Source organism: Rattus rattus, chromosome 8, assembly GCF_011064425.1.
Source record: "Rattus rattus isolate New Zealand chromosome 8, Rrattus_CSIRO_v1, whole genome shotgun sequence".
Classification (NCBI taxonomy): Eukaryota; Metazoa; Chordata; class Mammalia; order Rodentia; family Muridae; genus Rattus; species Rattus rattus.
Window position 1 is genome coordinate 99,947,412 of NC_046161.1, and position 17,679 is coordinate 99,965,090.

At 42.4% G+C, this 17,679-nt stretch overlaps 1 protein-coding gene across 6 annotated transcripts in view; it reads right to left on the reverse strand.

Moving 5' to 3' along the window:
- Arih2 (ariadne RBR E3 ubiquitin protein ligase 2) overlaps nt 1–17,679 on the reverse strand; it is a 56,488-nt gene that overhangs the window by 15,052 nt on the left and 23,757 nt on the right. For 5 of the 6 annotated variants that reach the window (XR_004388829.1, XM_032910658.1, XM_032910656.1 and 2 more), the window contains exon 4: nt 960–1,027. Coding sequence is in view for 5 of the 6 variants with exons in the window: in XM_032910658.1 (XP_032766549.1) it covers nt 960–1,027 (68 nt within the window). In the remaining variant the exon portion in view is untranslated. Of the gene's footprint in view, nt 1–959; nt 1,028–13,019; nt 13,066–17,679 lie in introns of all 6 variants that reach the window. The other variant, XM_032910661.1, reaches the window with a different exon arrangement.

A 17,679-nucleotide genomic window follows, 5' to 3' on the forward strand; every position in this document is an offset into this window, starting at 1 on the left:
AAAGAAAAGGATATAAAATATCCTTTTGAGCAATTGTGTGTGCATGAGAACACACCCCACAATGTCAAGAACAATCACAGTGGGTTGGGCAGACACTGACGGATGCTATGGACTCATCTTTCCACTGAACATCTTGCCTGTGTCCAGGATATATGCTGGCTAGTTTTTATGTTAATTTAACAAAAGCCAGAAGTCACCTGAGAGGGGGAACCTTGACTGAGAAAATGCTTCCCTAAGATCAGGCTATAGGCTGCTACTGTGGTAATATACTCTTTTGATCTCAGGGCTTAGAGGTAGAGACAGGCACGTCTCCTTGAGTTCAAGGCCAGCCTGGTCTACACAGAGAATTCAAGGACAGTCAGAGCTAGATAATGGTTGTCAAAAAAAAAAAAAAAGATTTTGGAGGCTCAAGCAGTTAAGAGCACTGACTGTTCTTCCAGAGGACCTGAGTTCAATCCCCAGCAACCATACAGGCTATAACAGGGATATGGCTCAGTGGGAAAGCACTTGCTTAGTCCATTGAAAGTGTGGACATAAATTTTTTTTTTTTTTTTTTTTTTTGGTTCTTTTTTTTTCGGAGCTGGGGACCGAACCCAGGGCCTTGCGCTTCCTAGGCAAACGCTCTACCACTGAGCTAAATCCCCAACCCCTGTGTGGACATAAATCTTAAAAACAAAACAAAAAGTCCAAAAGATCAGACTGTAGCAGCCTGGTGGGTATTTTCTTAATCAGTGACTGATGGGGTGGGACACAGCCCACTGTGGGTGGTGACTCTCCTGGGCTTCAAGAAACCAGGCTGAGTAAAATCACAGTGGACAGGCAGAGAAGGATGCTATAGGCAATTTCACCTCCTTTCCCCTGAATATCTCCCCCCCGCCCCCGGAGCTGGGGACCGAACCCAGGGCCTTTGCACTCTACCACTGAGCTAAATCCCCAACCCCCTCCCCTGAATATCTTACCTGTCCAGAATCTCTGAGACTTGCCAGTGGAAATTAACTAATATAAGCTTTGCAACTGAATGAGATACCTGTAAGAAACAACAACAAAAAACCAACAAACTTTAAGTGTGGTCTCTCACAGTGTTCTATCATTTGAGAAATTCACCACTATGCTAGTTTCACATTCTTTTCTTTCATTGTATGTTTTTGTCTTTTAAGTTAAATTTCTTATATTAGTTATTTTATACATCTCTTGATCTTTGTTTTCATTCATGTTTTCTTAGAAACTCTCCCTGGAAACTGAAGCAAAACCATCCTTCTCTGTAGTAATTAAAAATGTGATATCCAACGTTAAGCAAAAGAGCTTCCCAGCTGGGCTCCTGAATGTGAGTAAAGTTCTCAAACGCTGCTCTACAAGGCCACACCCACAGAGTGCTTTTAGTTAGGGCCAGCAGCATATCTCCAGGCATCTGATTTATATTCTGTCAACAACAAAATGAATTTAAGGTCAGATGTGGTAGCATATAATTTTAATCTCAGCAGGCAAATCTCTTCTGAGTTCAAGACAGAGTCTGAAAAGCAAGTTTCAGGCAGCCGGGGGTACAGTGAGACCCTGAGCTATCTGCATGCACAAAGCCAAAAATGCCTTTTATCTCAGGAGACGGAGACAGGCAAATTTCTGCTGTACACAGACAGTGCCAGGCCCTGTACACAGTGAAACTCTAAATTACAGTCAGTTTATTGTTTTAAGACAGAGTTTCTCTATGTAGCTAGACCTGGTTGTTCTGAAACTCGTTCTATAGACCAGGCTGGCCTCAAACTCAGAGACTGCCTATATCTGCCTTCTAAAGACTGAGATTAAAGGCATGGACCACCACACTTACCTTAAAAAACAGTTTTAAAACGTCCAAATTCACAAAATTCAACAAGTCTTAATTGCTAAACATTTAAAGGGTTGTAGACTATTTTCTGGTCTTTACACATGGCTCTGACTATTACAGAGCCTCAAAAGATGACAAAAAAGTTAATGTAAATTCTTCCTAAGGAAATGAGAGGATACATGTACCACTAGGTTATTAAGATATTAAAAATAACTTATATGCCCAAGAAAAGTGAGCCTGATAAATATGTAACAGATTCATGCAATGAACAGCAATGAACTTATTGAAAAGAATGCTACAGTTATGGATACAAAACAGGTTTACTTTGGGGGGATAGTCTCATATAACCTAGGCTGACCTCAAACTTGCTTTATAGCTACCAATGATCTTTAACTTCTAATCCTCCTGCTTTCACTTCAACTCTGGGATCACAGATGTGTGCCACCATGTCCAGTTTATGCTCAGAGCTTTGTACATAAGGTCAAGCTCAACCAACTGAGCTTCAGAGAAGCTTACATTTCAGTATTAGGTTAAAGAAGAAAGTAGCAATACAGCATTCGATTCATAGGGGCCATGATATCTTATTACATGGAAAATAAATTAGTTGAAAACATCTTAAGCATTAAGGCTAGGGTGGGAGCCAAAAGGTTGGGATGTGTTTGGAGGCCTAGATCAGGCAGGCTTCCCAGAGAAAGCACAGGACAGCATGAGGATGCCACTGAGAATATGAAAGGCCAGTAGATACCTCAGGATGCAGACACTGCTCTGATCTGGAGCTGAGTCTACAAACAGCAGCTACCTGTACGGTAGTGCCTACCTGGTTCCCAGAGAACTTTAACAGGAAGACAATTACCAACATGTAATCCCCAGCTCTGGAGTACAAGCCATCCCTGAGACTAAATAATGCATATCCTAGCGTGACGTCATTATCAAAGGCCGTTCAATTAGCGACTGCCTTCCTGTCCCACAGGTCAAATACATCTGGAGAAATCCAGGGAAAATCTCACACAGGGCAGAAGTTCTCACTACCTTCCATGAAAGATGAAGACCACATATGCTGCTAAACAATTTTATTACTGAGGCCCACGGAGACTTAAGGCAAAGGTCCCTAAATCACGAATAGTAATGTCTTTTAACTGTTGCCATAATTCATCTCAACAGACTAAGTAATAAACCAGCTATTTTCTTTAAATTTTAGCAGATGCATAAGTACAGCTATTTATTGATTGATTGACTGATAAGGTCTCACTACTCAGCCTTTTTGGCAGAGAACTTTCTATGTAGAGCAGGCTGGTTTAGACATCCACCTGCCTCTGCCCTCGGAGTACTTGCATTAAAGATGTGTGCCACCATGCTGGATTTTTTTCCCCTTAGAAGTTCTCAGTATGGAGCTATGTAGTTCATGCTGGTTCAAGCTTGTGGTCCTTTTTGCCTTGGCCACCATGTGCTAGGATTATAGTGTGTTCCACAATGTTGACTCTACAAATACTTTTATTTTTAATGCATATGAGTTTGTATGTGTTAGGTTTGAGGGAGTGCAGGTGCCACAGTGCACAGTGGTGCTAGCGGACAACTTTGTAGAAGTCCATCCTCCTCCTGGCTGGAACCTTGTCTTTGCTGTCTGATGCACTCAGTCTCCCTTGTGCCCATCCTGTCCTTCCTTTCTTCTTTCAGCCCTTTTGTTTTTTTCTTTCTGAGATAGGCTGTAACTACATAGAGCACTCCGCTTTAGCCTCCTGAGTGTTGAAGACTGATGTGCACCTCACTGGGCCACACCAACTGCTTCTTACCAAAGATGGGCCACCATACCCAGCTGTTCTGATTTCTATGTATCTTATAGTAGGCCTGGGCCCCATAAACACATTAAAATCACTACAGATGACTTAGGTGGAATCTTTAAGCTAAGAACAGGGGTCAGGGCTGCCCTCCTCGATTCCATAAAGCCCACACAATTGGTTTAGAAATAGATCTCCATTCAATGATGGTGACTAGTTACTATTTCACTACACACTCAGAGGTGACATGATGACCTCAGGTGTCAGTCCCATCTGTCTCCCATTTTTCTGAGAGATCTTTTGTGTTTGTATCTTAGTACAGCAGGCTAACTGGCTATCACAAGATTCTTTAGATTCCTCTCCCTCACGTGGGTATCTGAATATGAGATTTCAGCTATGAGCTACCGTTCATATAGTTTGGGGATTTGAACCAGGGTTTTACCCACTTAACTCGGTCCCTGTGAAACTGTTATTAACCTGTGGCTTGACTGCTCTTTCTTTTCTTCCTCCCTCCCTTCCTTGTTTTCCTTCGAGATAGGATTCTCTGTAGACCAGGCTGGCCTTGAACTCAAGAGATTTGCCTGCCTCTGCTCCCAAGTGTTGGGGTCAAAGGTGTGTGCCACCATTGCCTGGCCACCTGTGTGGGCTTTCAAAAAGAAATTCTTGCTTTTTTTTAAAGAGTGTGTAAAACATTTATTTAAACACTGTACTTAGTCTGATTCCTTGATTTCAACACTAACAGCTACAACAAAGTCTGAGAATTAGCACAAGAGGAAATGCTCAAATACACTAACGACATGGCTCGTTAGACCCATAAACTTACTGACTACAAGTCTATATCCTAGTAGTTGAATTTTGATTTAATAAAAAAAAAGAATAGGGGCTGGAGAGATGGCTCAACAGTTAAGCTCTGACCCCTTCTGACCTCCATGGACACCAGGCACACACATGATGCACAACTAACTACGCATGTAGATAAAACTTATACACATTAAATAAAAATAAATCAATTTCGAAAAAAGAGACTAGCATTAAAAAAAAACCCTCTGTGGCTGGGCATGATGGCTCCTGCCTTTAATCCCAGTTACTGGGAGGCAGAGAAGGCAGAGCTCTGGGAGTCTGAGGTCAGCCTTATCTGCTATGTTGAGTTCCAGACCAGCAAAATCTAAATAATAAGTCCCTTTCTCAAAACAAAACAACCACAGACAAACCCAACAAAGGCTAGGACCTTTAATCCTAGCACCTGGGAAGCAGAGGTAGGAGATAAGAGTTCAAGGACATCCTTGTCTACAAAATTCCAGGACAGCCAGAATTTTAGACAAAATTTCTAAATACACAGAGAAATCCTGTTGGGGAATGACAACACAAAACTAAAAACAAACAAAAAACCAACTGTAGAGATAGATTTATTAAGTGCAAAGAGGCAAAAAGACCTCGGGTGAGCAGAGACAGGACTCAGAAACATGAACCTCCCCTTAGCCTTCTGTAGCAGGTGCTAGCATGACTCCCAATCATATGTGCAGCTTAAGAGAGGTCCCTAAAAGGCCAGGCACGGCAGTGCATGCCTTTAATCCCAGGACTTGTGAGGCAGAGGCAGGCAGAACTCTGAGTTCAAGGCTAGCCTGGTCTACAAAGCTAGTTTTAGGACTACGAGGGCTGTTACAAAGAGAAACTCTGTTTTGAAAAAAAAAAAAAAAAAAACAGAGAGAGAAAAAGCACCTATATCGTGTCCATGGAAACTCTGTACATCAATTAGCCACTATGAATCTGATGGAATTTTGAAACTATTAATTTTCACGAAATGTGCCAAGACTGGATCTCATCCAATAAGATCTAGAAGGATCTATACTAGTGGCTCTCAAGCGATTGAAGGAATATGATCAGTAATTGGGTGGAGACAACCCCGCTGCTAAGAACACCATCTTCTTCCGTCCGAGTGGTGCTTTTCCCTGGAGGGGTTGTTGACACCCGTTTTTGTATAAATCAATGTCTCTCAGCCTGTATTTTTTTTTTATTAAATTTATTTACTTTATGTATATGAGTACACTGTAGTTGTTTTCAGACACCAGAAGAGGGCATTGGATCCCATTACAGATGGTTATGAGCCACCATGTGGTTGCTGGGATTTGAACTCAGGACCTCTGGAAGAGCAGCCAGCGCTCTTAACCGCTGAGCCATGTCTCCAGCCCCTCTCAACCTGTATTTTAACCCTGTTGGGGGTCAAACGACCCCATCACAGGGGTCACTTCACCTGAGATCAAAGAACACAGATATTTGCATTACAACTCATGACTAGCAAAATTAGGTATGAAGTAACAACAAAATAACAAATGGCTGGGGTCACTACTATATTAAATGGTCATAGCATTAGGAAGGTTGAGAACCATAGGGAATGACACTATCAGGAGGTGTGACCTTGTTGGGAGTAAGTGTGTCCCTGTGGCATCAGGCTTAGAGGTCTTATATACTCAAAGCTACACCCAGACTACTATGTAGTCTCTCCCTGCTGTCTGTGGATCAAGATGTAAAACTTCCAGCTCCTTCTCCAGCATGTCTGCTGTATACCACCATGTTTCCCGCAATTATGAAAATGAAACTTCTGAAACTGTAAGCCAGCCCCTTTATTAAAGTTTGCTTTATCACGGCATCTCTTCACATCAATAGAAACCTAAGACTGTGACCATCAGCCTCAGTTAAACAGGTGAGTTTTCTCACGAATCACCCAGTGTTCACACCACTGCTCTTCAATACTTCAAGAATGTAGCAGTTTACTCCACGTCTTTTAAGAGTCACTTCCCCTGGGAGCTGTACAGACAGCTCAAACTCCAAGAGCACTTGTTCTGACAGAGGCCCTAGATTCTATTTCCATCACCCACATGGTGGCATACAAGCACTTGTAATCCTAGTTCCAGGGGATTCGACACTCTCTTCTGACCTCTTAGGGGAACTAGCACACACATCGTGAATACATACATACACGTAGGCAAAAACATGCACACATGTTTTTAAAAAAAACTTTAAAGAAAATACACACTTAGTACATGTACAGCTAACAAGAACTTCAGCAGGACACGCTCTGTGGTCAGCTGAGTCCAGAGCAGCTCTGGCCAGGCACATCTCCACACACGCTTTATTGCTAGCAGTCAGTAGAAGACAATGATGATCTTTGCACGCTGAGAAACCCTGGTCTACATATTTCAGGGTAGCCAGGGCTACATAATGAGACCATGTCTTTAAAAAAAAAAAAAAGAAAAAGTAAAGAGACTGCGAAAAACTCTACATATACACATGCACCCACACGCATGCCTCACATTTACTAGGTAACTATAGCCTAAACTCCTTCCTGATCCTCCTGTATCTACTTCCTGAGTGCTGGGTTACAAGCTATGTGCCACCCTACTGAGCATTAAAATTAGGGTCTGTGTGAGTATTTTTTTTTTTTTTGAGGGAAGTTCTTACTATATAACCCTGGCTGGCCTTGACCTTATACAGCTCCACCTGCCTCTGCCAGGATAAAGCGCTTGTGCTATCATGTCCTGCTTTTGCTGTTGTGGCTGTCTCGTTGAGAGTGGCTAGGAACTCAAAGAATCAGCTTGCCTCTGTCTCCAATGTGATGCTGTGCTGCTCTGACATAAGATCTCATGCAGTCCAGCTGGTCTAATCCCTAGGGGCTGAGGTAGAGCCTTTTACCTAAGTGCTAGCCTTCCAAGCATGCTCCACCACACAGGATTTCTCTCAGCCCCAAACTAGGGATTTATTTAGCACTCACTATGTATCCTATACATAGTGTAACAATGTATAACAGTGAAAGAATGGGAGGGAGTATCAGTTACTGTTGAACAACAAATTATCCTTAAACTAAAACAGAAACAAAAACTTCATCCAATCAGGGAATAAAAGCAGATACCTGAATTTGGTATTACATTCAATACTACACAAGTAGCAGGATAGTGCTCTCATTTAATTTAACATCATGGCTGCAGGCCCAAGACAACACAATAAAGCAAAAGAAAGAAATGGAGAGGAAGATCGGAAAAGCAGCATTCTATGTACTCCCACATAAAATAATTAAGCAGACAATTCTTAGGGAATCTAAAACAGCATGAGAAACACCTAGTGATGCAGAGAAACTCGAGCTTTCATAGAACGCAAAGCAGAGCAATTAGGGACACAGCTGGGCTCACCCTTTCTTCCTTCCTTCCTTCCCTTTCCCTTTCCTTTTTTCCTTTTTCTCCTTTTTCCTTCCTTCCTTCCTTTCCATCTTTTCTCCCTCCCTCTCTACCCTGACCCCTTCACTCCAAGACACAGTTTCTCTGTGTAGTCCTGGCACTTGCTCTGTAGACCAGGCTAGCCTTGAATTCCACTTGCTTCTGCCTTCAGAGTGCTGAGGCTAAAGGAGTATGCCACCACACTTGGCTAGTTTGGTAATTTCTTAAAATGTTAAACATACATTTACCGTATGGCCTGGCAACCCTGCCCCTAAGTATCTACATCTACACAAGAAAAAATTAAAGCAATGTCCACATCAAATCCAGGGCATGGATAATTATAGCAACATAGTTTATAATATCTGGAATTCAGAAACAGCCTAACTGTCCACAGAATAGATGCAAATAAAATGTATATCTATACTATGAAAATCATTACTTGGAAATAAAAAGAACCCATTAATTGCATACATACAGATGAACCTTAAAGGCACCACAAGAGGGAGCTGGAGAGATTGCTCAGGGTTAAGAGCACTGACTGCTCTTCTAGAGGTTCTGAGTTCAAATCCCAGCAACTACATGGTGGCTCACAACCGTCTGTAATGGGATCTGATGCCCTCTTCTGGTGTGTCTGAGGATAGCTGCAGTGCACTTATATAATCATCATCATCATCATCATCATCATCATGATAATAAGCCGAGCTGCAGGTGGCAATAAACATTGCAGAACATGGAATCAGAGGCACTGTCACAGAGGGAGGGGTACAGGAGAGGTGAGAGCTTCCTCCAAAGACAGTGATGAGTTATCAGACACAGCTAACAAAGTAGATTCACTGATAAAATAGGTTTCCTGTTTAGGAGGGCGCCATGTCAGCATTCTCCCGAGACAAGGCCTCATCAAAGCAGAGTGTACTGCTTTAAATGTGATCTCTTCTATTGGATTTTTTTTTTTAATTTACATCTCAAATCTTATCCCCTCCCCTTTTTTATTGGATTTTTAAAAATTTATTTAATGTTATCCCTTCTAAATATTGCTACAATATTCAAGTCTCCTTTGCCTTTGTCTTGTATATTAACTCTTTAATTTTTGTTAGTGTCCCCTATTCTAAAGAATTATAGCACACACCCTCCCCTGGCCTACTCAGTAACAGCTAAGCAGAATCACCATTACAAACACATTTTACTTTCCCACAGTATTAAAAAAGGAACTTGCATTTTTATATCTTAACAAGAAAAGTATATTTTATTTATCACTTTATTTTATGGATTTTTTCCCCACCCCCCTTTTATGGATTTTTTTTTTTTTTTTTTGAGACAAAAATCTGCATCAGGCCTTGGACCCAGTCTGCCTCCGGAGTGCCGGGATTGTTACTTACCACCAGGCCTATCCTGGGTTTGTCCTTCCTTCCTACCTACCAACCTACCTACCCACCCGAGACAGATGTTAGTATCAGAGGCGTGCGCTACCACATCTGGCATGAACTTTTACTTATAAACAAAACTTAAACTTTCCCTTAAGATTTTGTTTAAAGCACTGATTTTTACTTATTTTTCTAAAAGTTTAGCTGTAGCATGGTGGTGCAAGCCTCCAATCACCACACTGGGAAGGCAGAGGCAGGAAGATCTCTGTGTGTCAGAGACCAACCTGGTCTACACAGTGAGTTCTAACTCCAGTTCCCTTATGGGGGTGATGCATGTGACATGGCGCCTGTGTGGAGGTCAGAGGACAACTTGTGAAGTCTGTTATCTACCTTTTAGGGTTTTTTGTTTTTCTTCTTTTTTTTCGAGCTGGGGACCGAACCCAGGGCCTTGCGCTTGCTAGGCAAGTGCTCTACCACTGAGCTAAATCCCCAACCCCTGGTTTTTTTTTTTTTTTTTTTTTTTTTTAAGGTAGGTTCTTACTTGTATAGCCCTGGCTATCCTGGACTCACTATGTAGACCAGGCTGGCCTCTGCCTTCCAAGTGCTGGGTGTGATTGGAGGTATGTCGCCATGCCCAGCTAGTTCCCCTTAGGTCGGTTCCAGGGATCAAATGTGGGTCACAGCCAGGTTTATGCAGCAAAGTACCTGTACCCAACAGGAAACCTCGCCAGTCCTATTTTTGGTTTCTTTTCATTTTATTTAAGGTGTTTTGGTCCTGGATGCACTGCTTGCATGTGTGTCTGTCTGCATACCATTTATGTGACAGCTGACCAAGGAGGTCATATGAGGGCATCAGACCTCTCGGAGCTGGAGTTACAAAGGGCTATAAGCCACCATGTGGGTGCTAGGAACTGAATCCAGGATCAAGAAAGGCATCCAAGGCTCTTAACAACTGAGTCAACTCTCCTGCCCGTTTGTTTTTGACACAGGGTCTTGTTACGTCATTCTACCCAGGCTGAGACTAGGAACTTGGTATGTAGACTGGCTGGCTTTGAATGTAAACTGATTCTACCTCCACCTCATGAGTGGTGGAATGTAGGTGTATGCCACCTAGCTAGAATTTTAAGTTTTAAACTAAGGTTAACTGATTATATATTATAAACTCTACAAGGTCTTGTAATTTTCACTGGCTCCACTACAATTCACCTGAGCACGCCTTCGAAGATGTTCCATTAACTGCTTTGCTACCAACTTGCCATATCCTCAGAGCCACTCGATGTTCCTCAAGGTATGTCTTTCAGGTTAGTTTGCTTATTGACCTGTCTGTGATCTACCATATTTGTGCCTAAACCATACTCAGTGCGAACACACACTCAGTGTGAACATACACACACCAAAATCAGGAACCCTTTCTCATTTGACTTGGAGCTAGGAAAAAACTGTGACTGCAAAGGCAGGGATGGGGAAGAAAGCCAACACTGGCACATCACTGGAGAGTGACAAGTAGGCCACTGAGCAGAGTGTTCAGTGGGTAAAGTGTTTGCCAAGCAAGTACGAAGACCAGAGTTTGGATCCCCAACACCCTTTGAGAGTGGAATGGGACTGACAGCTTGCCTGTGCTCTCAGCATGCTCACGAGGCCCAGACACGGGATCCCTAGGGCACAGGGATTAGCAAACTGGATTCAAAGACCCTAACTCCATATAAAGTAGAGAGTCATTGGGAGGAATACTGGGACCTCTTGTCTCCACAGTAATACTCACGCACATACATACAACCCATGTCTGCCTGTACACACTATGAACATGCATGCACACAAACACACCACAAACAAGAATGAAGGGGGTGGGGTAGACACACCCTCAACTATCATGGTGGGTTGAAGAGAATTTCATAGAATAAAAAATGGGGTTAGAGGGGTTGGGGATTTAGCTCAGTGGTAGAGTGCTTGCCTAGCAAGCACAAGGCCCTGGGTTCGGTCCCCAGCTCCGGAAAAAAAAAAAAAAAAAAAAAAAAAGACCTCCTCACTGAGATGTAATGACACCTATGCTCACTGAGATGACACCTATACTCTTTAGTTGCTATTATCAGCAAGTGGTTCCAAACATGGCTAACAGCACAAAACCCTGTAGCGTCACCATTTCATAAGCTGTTTAGAACAGGAGTTTTCAACCTTCTTAATGTTTTTAATACAGTTTTGCATGCTGTGGTAGCCCCCAACCATAAAATTATTTTCATTGCTACTTCGTAACTATAATTTTGCTACAGTTATGAATCATAATGAAAATTATTTTTGGAGATAGAGGTTTGCTAAACCTGTTGCGACCCACAGGTTACAGAACTGCTGCTCTAGAGACACGTTCTCTCATAAGCTAAGAATTTTAGAGATGATCAAAATGAAGTCACACAGCCAGTTCAGGATGGAAACTATCTTGGTGACTATGGTGGTTTGAATTAGAATGGCCCCATAATCTCAGAGTTGAATAACGGCTACCAGGAAGTAGCACAGTTTGAAAGGATTGGGAGGTGTGGCCTTGTTGGAGAAAGTGTGTCCCTGAGGGTGGGCCTGAGTTCTCAAAAAGCCCACTCCAAGCAGAGTCTCTCTTCCTGCAAAGGCACAACTCTCAGCTCCTTCTCCAGCCCTGCGTCTGCCTGCGTGCCAGCACGCTTCCTGCCGTGATGAGAATGGACTAAACCTCTGAAACTCTTAAGTCCCGGTTCAAAGTCTTCTTTAACAGTTGCCCTGGCCATGAGGTCTCTTCATAGCAACAGAACAGTGACATTTCTGAATCAACAGGCTTTAGAGTCTTATAGATAAGGCATATATGTTCAATAGCAATTTGGTTCTGGGCATAGAAACAACTCTGTAACTCATAGCCCTATTCTAGTTTTCAATTTTATTCACTCTGTCTTTTCACCACTAGGTTCTTTGTGTGGGGGAAGAGGGGGGATTCAATACAGGGTTCTTTTGTGTGGCCCTGGCTGTCCTAGAACTACCAGGCTGGTCTCGAACTCAGAGACCTGCCTCCTGAGTGCTGGCACCACTAGGTTCTCAAAAAGAGAGATTACTTTAGTAAAATTATTTTTCAACCACAAGTTACAAGTTCACCTCAAGGCTGTTAGTAAATAAAACCACAACTTTCTTTCCTAGTTCCCACCAAATTGCAGCCTCCTCACAAACTCAAGCCCTTGTTAAAATGTTAATTTCTTTTTTTTTTTTTAAATTTTTTTTTTAAATTTATTCATTTCATATATAAGGCTGTTTCAGTAAATAAAAGCATCAACTTTTACAGATGGTTCTAGAGCCACCAAATTGCAATTGAACCTGACCTCTGGGAGAAAGTCTCAAACCCTTGAGCCATTAAAAATGTTAATTTCTTGAGTGAACACTTTCGTCTCTTGCCCACAGAGAACTGAAAACACCAAGAGAGATGAATCCTGCTCCTTAAGGAAACAGAAAGCACAACCGACATTCAGGACGTCCCTTGTAAGATGTGTATCTTGAAAGTGTGCATCTTTGGAACAGATTTCTAAAGGAATTTCTGGAAATTACAAAGTATTACCTGACATTCTAGAACACTTGGGTAGGATGTTTATAGTGTTTAAAGCATTAACGTATAGAACACACTAGATCTAGGCAGGAATCGAGGCACACACTGAGTAATGTCTACTCCTGATAACACCTCAAGAAAATCCCTGACCATGGTCATCTGCTTCTTCCTTTCAGTCATCTACAGATGTTCACACTGTCTATCCTCAAAAACAAGTGGTTAACAAAACTTGCAATTAAAAAACTTCCCCCAGAAAAGATAAAGCCAGCAGCCCACCATAACTGTCACAGCCCTTCCCACACTTACCAGTGCCATAGGGAGGATGCAGCCGATGGCAGTGAGCATCAACGGCCTGAAAAAATACAGGTGGTAGTTTCAATTTTTATTTAGAATTCTTACTTGCCAACTGCCTGAAATCTTTTAAGGCTACACCAGTAGGTCTTCATGCCTCATCCAGTTAAAGCACTTTGTGGTCCAATCACATTTGTTAACAAAATAATAGTCAGTCACTCACTAAACAGCCCAGATGAAGAAAAGGTGAGCCGGCTTCTGGGCCTGGGGTAGAAAAGAAAAACTAAAAAAGATCAAGACGAATGGATGTGGCTCTCGTGTGAGGAGAAAGGCAGTAGGGAGATGAAGTAATAAAGGGGTAAGAGAGGAACCAGGTTACGGCAGAGACGGAGGAATCACACAGAGTCAGCACAGTGGTGACAGTGGTGATAGAGGCGTCCCACTGACTGAGGGTGAGTGGCACCAAGCCCACTTATGTGCTAGACTTAAGTTGCCCTGTATTTCACATCTACACAGTTTCAGCTTCTAAAAGGTCAGCTCTTAGGCTGATAACTCTGCTCCATTCACTTTTCTCTACAAAGCCAGAGAGAGAGAGAGAGAGAGAGAGAGAGGACCTGTAATTAATTGGGGCATCCACATAAAACATGCTTTCAAAATCTGGTAACACACACAAATTTGAAGATTCCTAACTGGTCTAACCTAACTCATTCCTAACAACTGTGGTCTCTGTTCATTAAAAAACAAAAACCCAATCAATCCAAAAAAAGTCCAAAGATTTCACTCAAAAAGATTTATGAAAAATATTAAAAAAAAAAAAGGAAAGTTACTATCCCTTTACTATGAGACTTTTGTGTGTTTACTTGTTTGTTTAGATGGGGTCTCATGTAGCACAGGTTGGCCTCTTGCTCTATAGGCAACGATGACCTTTGAACTCTTGATCCTGCTACCTCTGGCTCCCAAGTGATGACATTACAGGCATGTATCACCATTCCTAGCTTTTGTGATGCTGGGGGTCTAATTTAGGTGTGTGTACATTTGGGCAAGCACTCTATTAACTGAGTGTGGTTTTTAAAATTATGAACAGCCCTAACATTTACAAAAGTGAGGACGATAAGGACACTTATTTGTTCATTACTTGGTTCTAACGTCAACCTGTGACCATGTCTCCAAATGCAGTTTTAAGGGTTCACTCAATGGAAAAGTCCCTGGGCAGCACTTAGTACAAAAGGTGTGCTGCCGCTCCCTCTAATGCTCTAACAGATTTCTGAGCAATGGCAGATACAATATGCTGCCATTTCAGCAAATGAAGGTCATGTCTAGTAAAAAAAAAAAACCGCTGTAGATGAGTATGGGAATAAAGTAGGACTAACAACGTAAGCATGTTCTTGTAACCATTTTATCTAAAAATGACTTCAATGTTTTGTCTCTTTCAGCAAGGTAGCATACCTAATACTAACCAGACACACCATCACTTTGCTGCCTTCTCCAGATAGAGGTTAACCCAAAGGCCTACATATTCTAATGAGAATCACAAATTCCAACAGCCTGTACTGAAGACAGACTGCCTTAGCAATCCCCTTTGCTAGGTTCAAATCAAAACCTTTTTCTGTTACAGTAAACGTCATAAATAGGAAGAACCAGACTCAAGCTCTTTAAATAACACCCCCTTTCTGCCATGCCTAAGCACCCACAGCAAGAGTCAGCACTGGCCGCATGCTATGACTGCTCTCCAGTGTGTGGTTAACTCTCCCGTAACTGTAAACGCAGAACCAACTGAACACAAGGCGCTTCCAGGACTTTCCCAACATTGGTTTTATGTCAATTTGACATAAAAACCAGAGTTGCCTGAAGTAGGGAAATTGAGAAAATGGCTCCATATGATCTGGTTGTAAGGCACTTTCTTAATTAGTGACTGAAAGGGAAGGGCCTAGCCCATTGTGAGTGGGGCCACCTCTGGGCTGGTGGTTCTGGGTTCTATAAGAAAGCAGGCTGAGCAAACCAGTAAGCAGCACCCCTCCAAGGCCTCTGGATCAGCTCTGGCCTCCAGGTTTCTGCTCTGTTTCAGTTCCTGTCCTGGCTCCTTTTGATGATGAACAGAGTTAAAAGTATAAACAAGGGCTGGAGAGATGGCTCAGCGGTTAAGAGCACCCGACTGCTCTTCCAGAGGTCATGAGTTCAATTCCCAGCAACCACATGGTGGCTCATAACCATCTGTAAAGAGATCTGATGCCCTCTTCTGGTGTATCTGAAGACAGCTACGGTGTACGTATATATAATTAAAAAAAAAAAAAAAAAAAAGTATAAACAAATAAATAAACCCTTTCCTCTCAACTTGCTCTTTGGTCACGGTGTTCACCACAGCAATAGAAATCCTAACTAAGGGTTGGGGATTTAGCTCAAGGCCCTGGGTTCGGTCCCAGCTCCGGAAAAAAAGAAAAAAAAAAAAAAAGAAATCCTAACTAAGAGAGATGAGAACTGAGAACCTCAGAGTTTTGGAAAGGTAAAAGACAACAGGAAGTCACAATGGTTGGAGTCAAGAAATGCTACTTTAAATTTTCAATAAAGTATTTGCTGTGGATTTACCACTGCAGAAATAGAAATATGGAAAAGAAATGATCAAAATATACTGTATGAAAATTTTTAAAATAGAATATGAAGCAGAATTAGAAAGGCTTATTTGAGGGCTGGAGAGATGGCTCAGCAGTTAAGAGCTCTGACTACTCTTCCAGAGGTCCTGAGTTCAATTCCCAGCAACCACGTGGTGGCTCACAACCATCTGTAATGGGATCTGATGCCCTCTTCTGGTGTGTCTGAAGACAGCAACAGTGTACTCATATATATAAAGTAAATAAATAAACCTTAAAAAAAAAAAAGATTTAAGCTTTCTTTCTCACTACTCTTAAAAAACAAAAAGGCAAGTAAAGCAAAGTCCTTTAAATTTTATTAAGGTAGACCCCAGACTACGTCCACCCCTCCTCTTCTAGCCCCTGTCTGAACGTTACAACAGCTGCAAAGAGCTAAAACTGCAGCTCAGTTTCCCGTGCTTGCTTAGTGTGCTAGAAACCCTGAGTTCAGCTTTCAGGAACAGAGCACCGGCGAAGGTGCTCAGAAGGCAGCACAGCGGCCTGCAATCCTCGCTCTCGGGAAATGGAGATGAGGGAAAAGAAATTCAGTGATGCCCTTGGCTGTGTAAGTTTGAGTGTAGCCTGTGTTATAAGATGTTCTGCCTAAAACAAACAGAACCATAAAAGACATTCGGGAAGGTGTCTACAGAAGGTGTCTACTGTCTTACTTAGGCAGTCGCTACCAACCTGAATCTGCCCCCTTTTAACTCAAAAAGGTATTACTTTTTCCTTTTCCTTTCAAATGCTGGCCAAAACCTAAGGTTGACACTTTGAGCTTCCTTATTCTGCCTCTAAAGCCCCACCCACTCTGCCATATGGCTCATCTCTGGGATGCTTAAACCCAAGCAGCATGGATTTTTCTGCTTTCTCTCCAAGTTATCACAAGAACAGTCTCTGGTCACACACTAATAGTCATCTCTTCTGAATCCTCTTGAGCCAGGCCCCACAGTTCTATTCACCCTCAGCACCACTGTCTTCCACTAGGACGCTTCTACTAGGATGGCCCATTAAGCCCAGCTTAAATTTTCTAATAGATTTTAGTTCAAAGTCGTAAGGCATCTAGGCAAAACATGGTCAGGCATATCACAGTAATACCCCAGCTCCTGGTACCAAGTTCTGTCTTAGGGCTTTTGTGCTTTGAAGAGATGCTATGACCAAAGAAAGCATTTAATGGGGCTGTCTTACAGTTAAAGGGATTTACTTCATTGTAATCATGAGAGGACGCATGTCAGCAGGAAGGCAGATAAGGTGCTGCAGGAGTAATTATCTGGATCTGAAGGCAGCAGGAATAAAAGAGTAAGCCACTCAGGAGCCTGGCTTAAGCTTCTGAAACCTTAAAGCCTCCCTCCTCCCTCCTCCGTCCTCCCTGTGACACTTCTTTCAAAAAGGCCAGATCTACTCCAACATGTCCTAATCCTTTCAAATAATGTTACTCCCTATTTAGCCTATCGGAGCTGTTTTCATTCACACCAGCAGAGCCTGCTGAAGGCTAGGATGACAGATGTGTAGCACCATGGCCACCTGCATTACTATAGTTTATCTGCTTTACAGTTCCATAAGATTCCTTTGCCATATCCTGTTTGCCAAGTTCCTTATTTAATGGGATGAGACCTGACTCCTGTCTAAAGAAGCTTCTACTGGGGGTGGAGAGGTGATCAGCAGATAAAACCACTAGCTACTCTTCCAGAAGGTCTAGCTTGATTCCAGCACCTACAATGGATAGCTCACAACACCTCTAACTCCAGCGTCAGGGGATCCAATGCTCTCTTCTGGCCTCTGTGGTCACCATGGTAGAAAGGCTTAACATTCAGACCAAATGCCTATACACACAAAATTAAAATATATTTTAAAAAAGTTTCTATTAGGGGGTTGGGGGTCAAGTAATGCTGGCAGGGTTTAAGAATCAATATCACGGGGTGGGGATTTAGCTCAGTGGTAGAGCGCTTGCCTAGAAAGCGCAAGGCCCTGGGTTCGGTCCCCAGCTCCAAAAAGAAAAAAGAAAAAGGAAAAAAAAGTTTCTATTGGATCTTGCCAATATTCTGAAGTGTGGC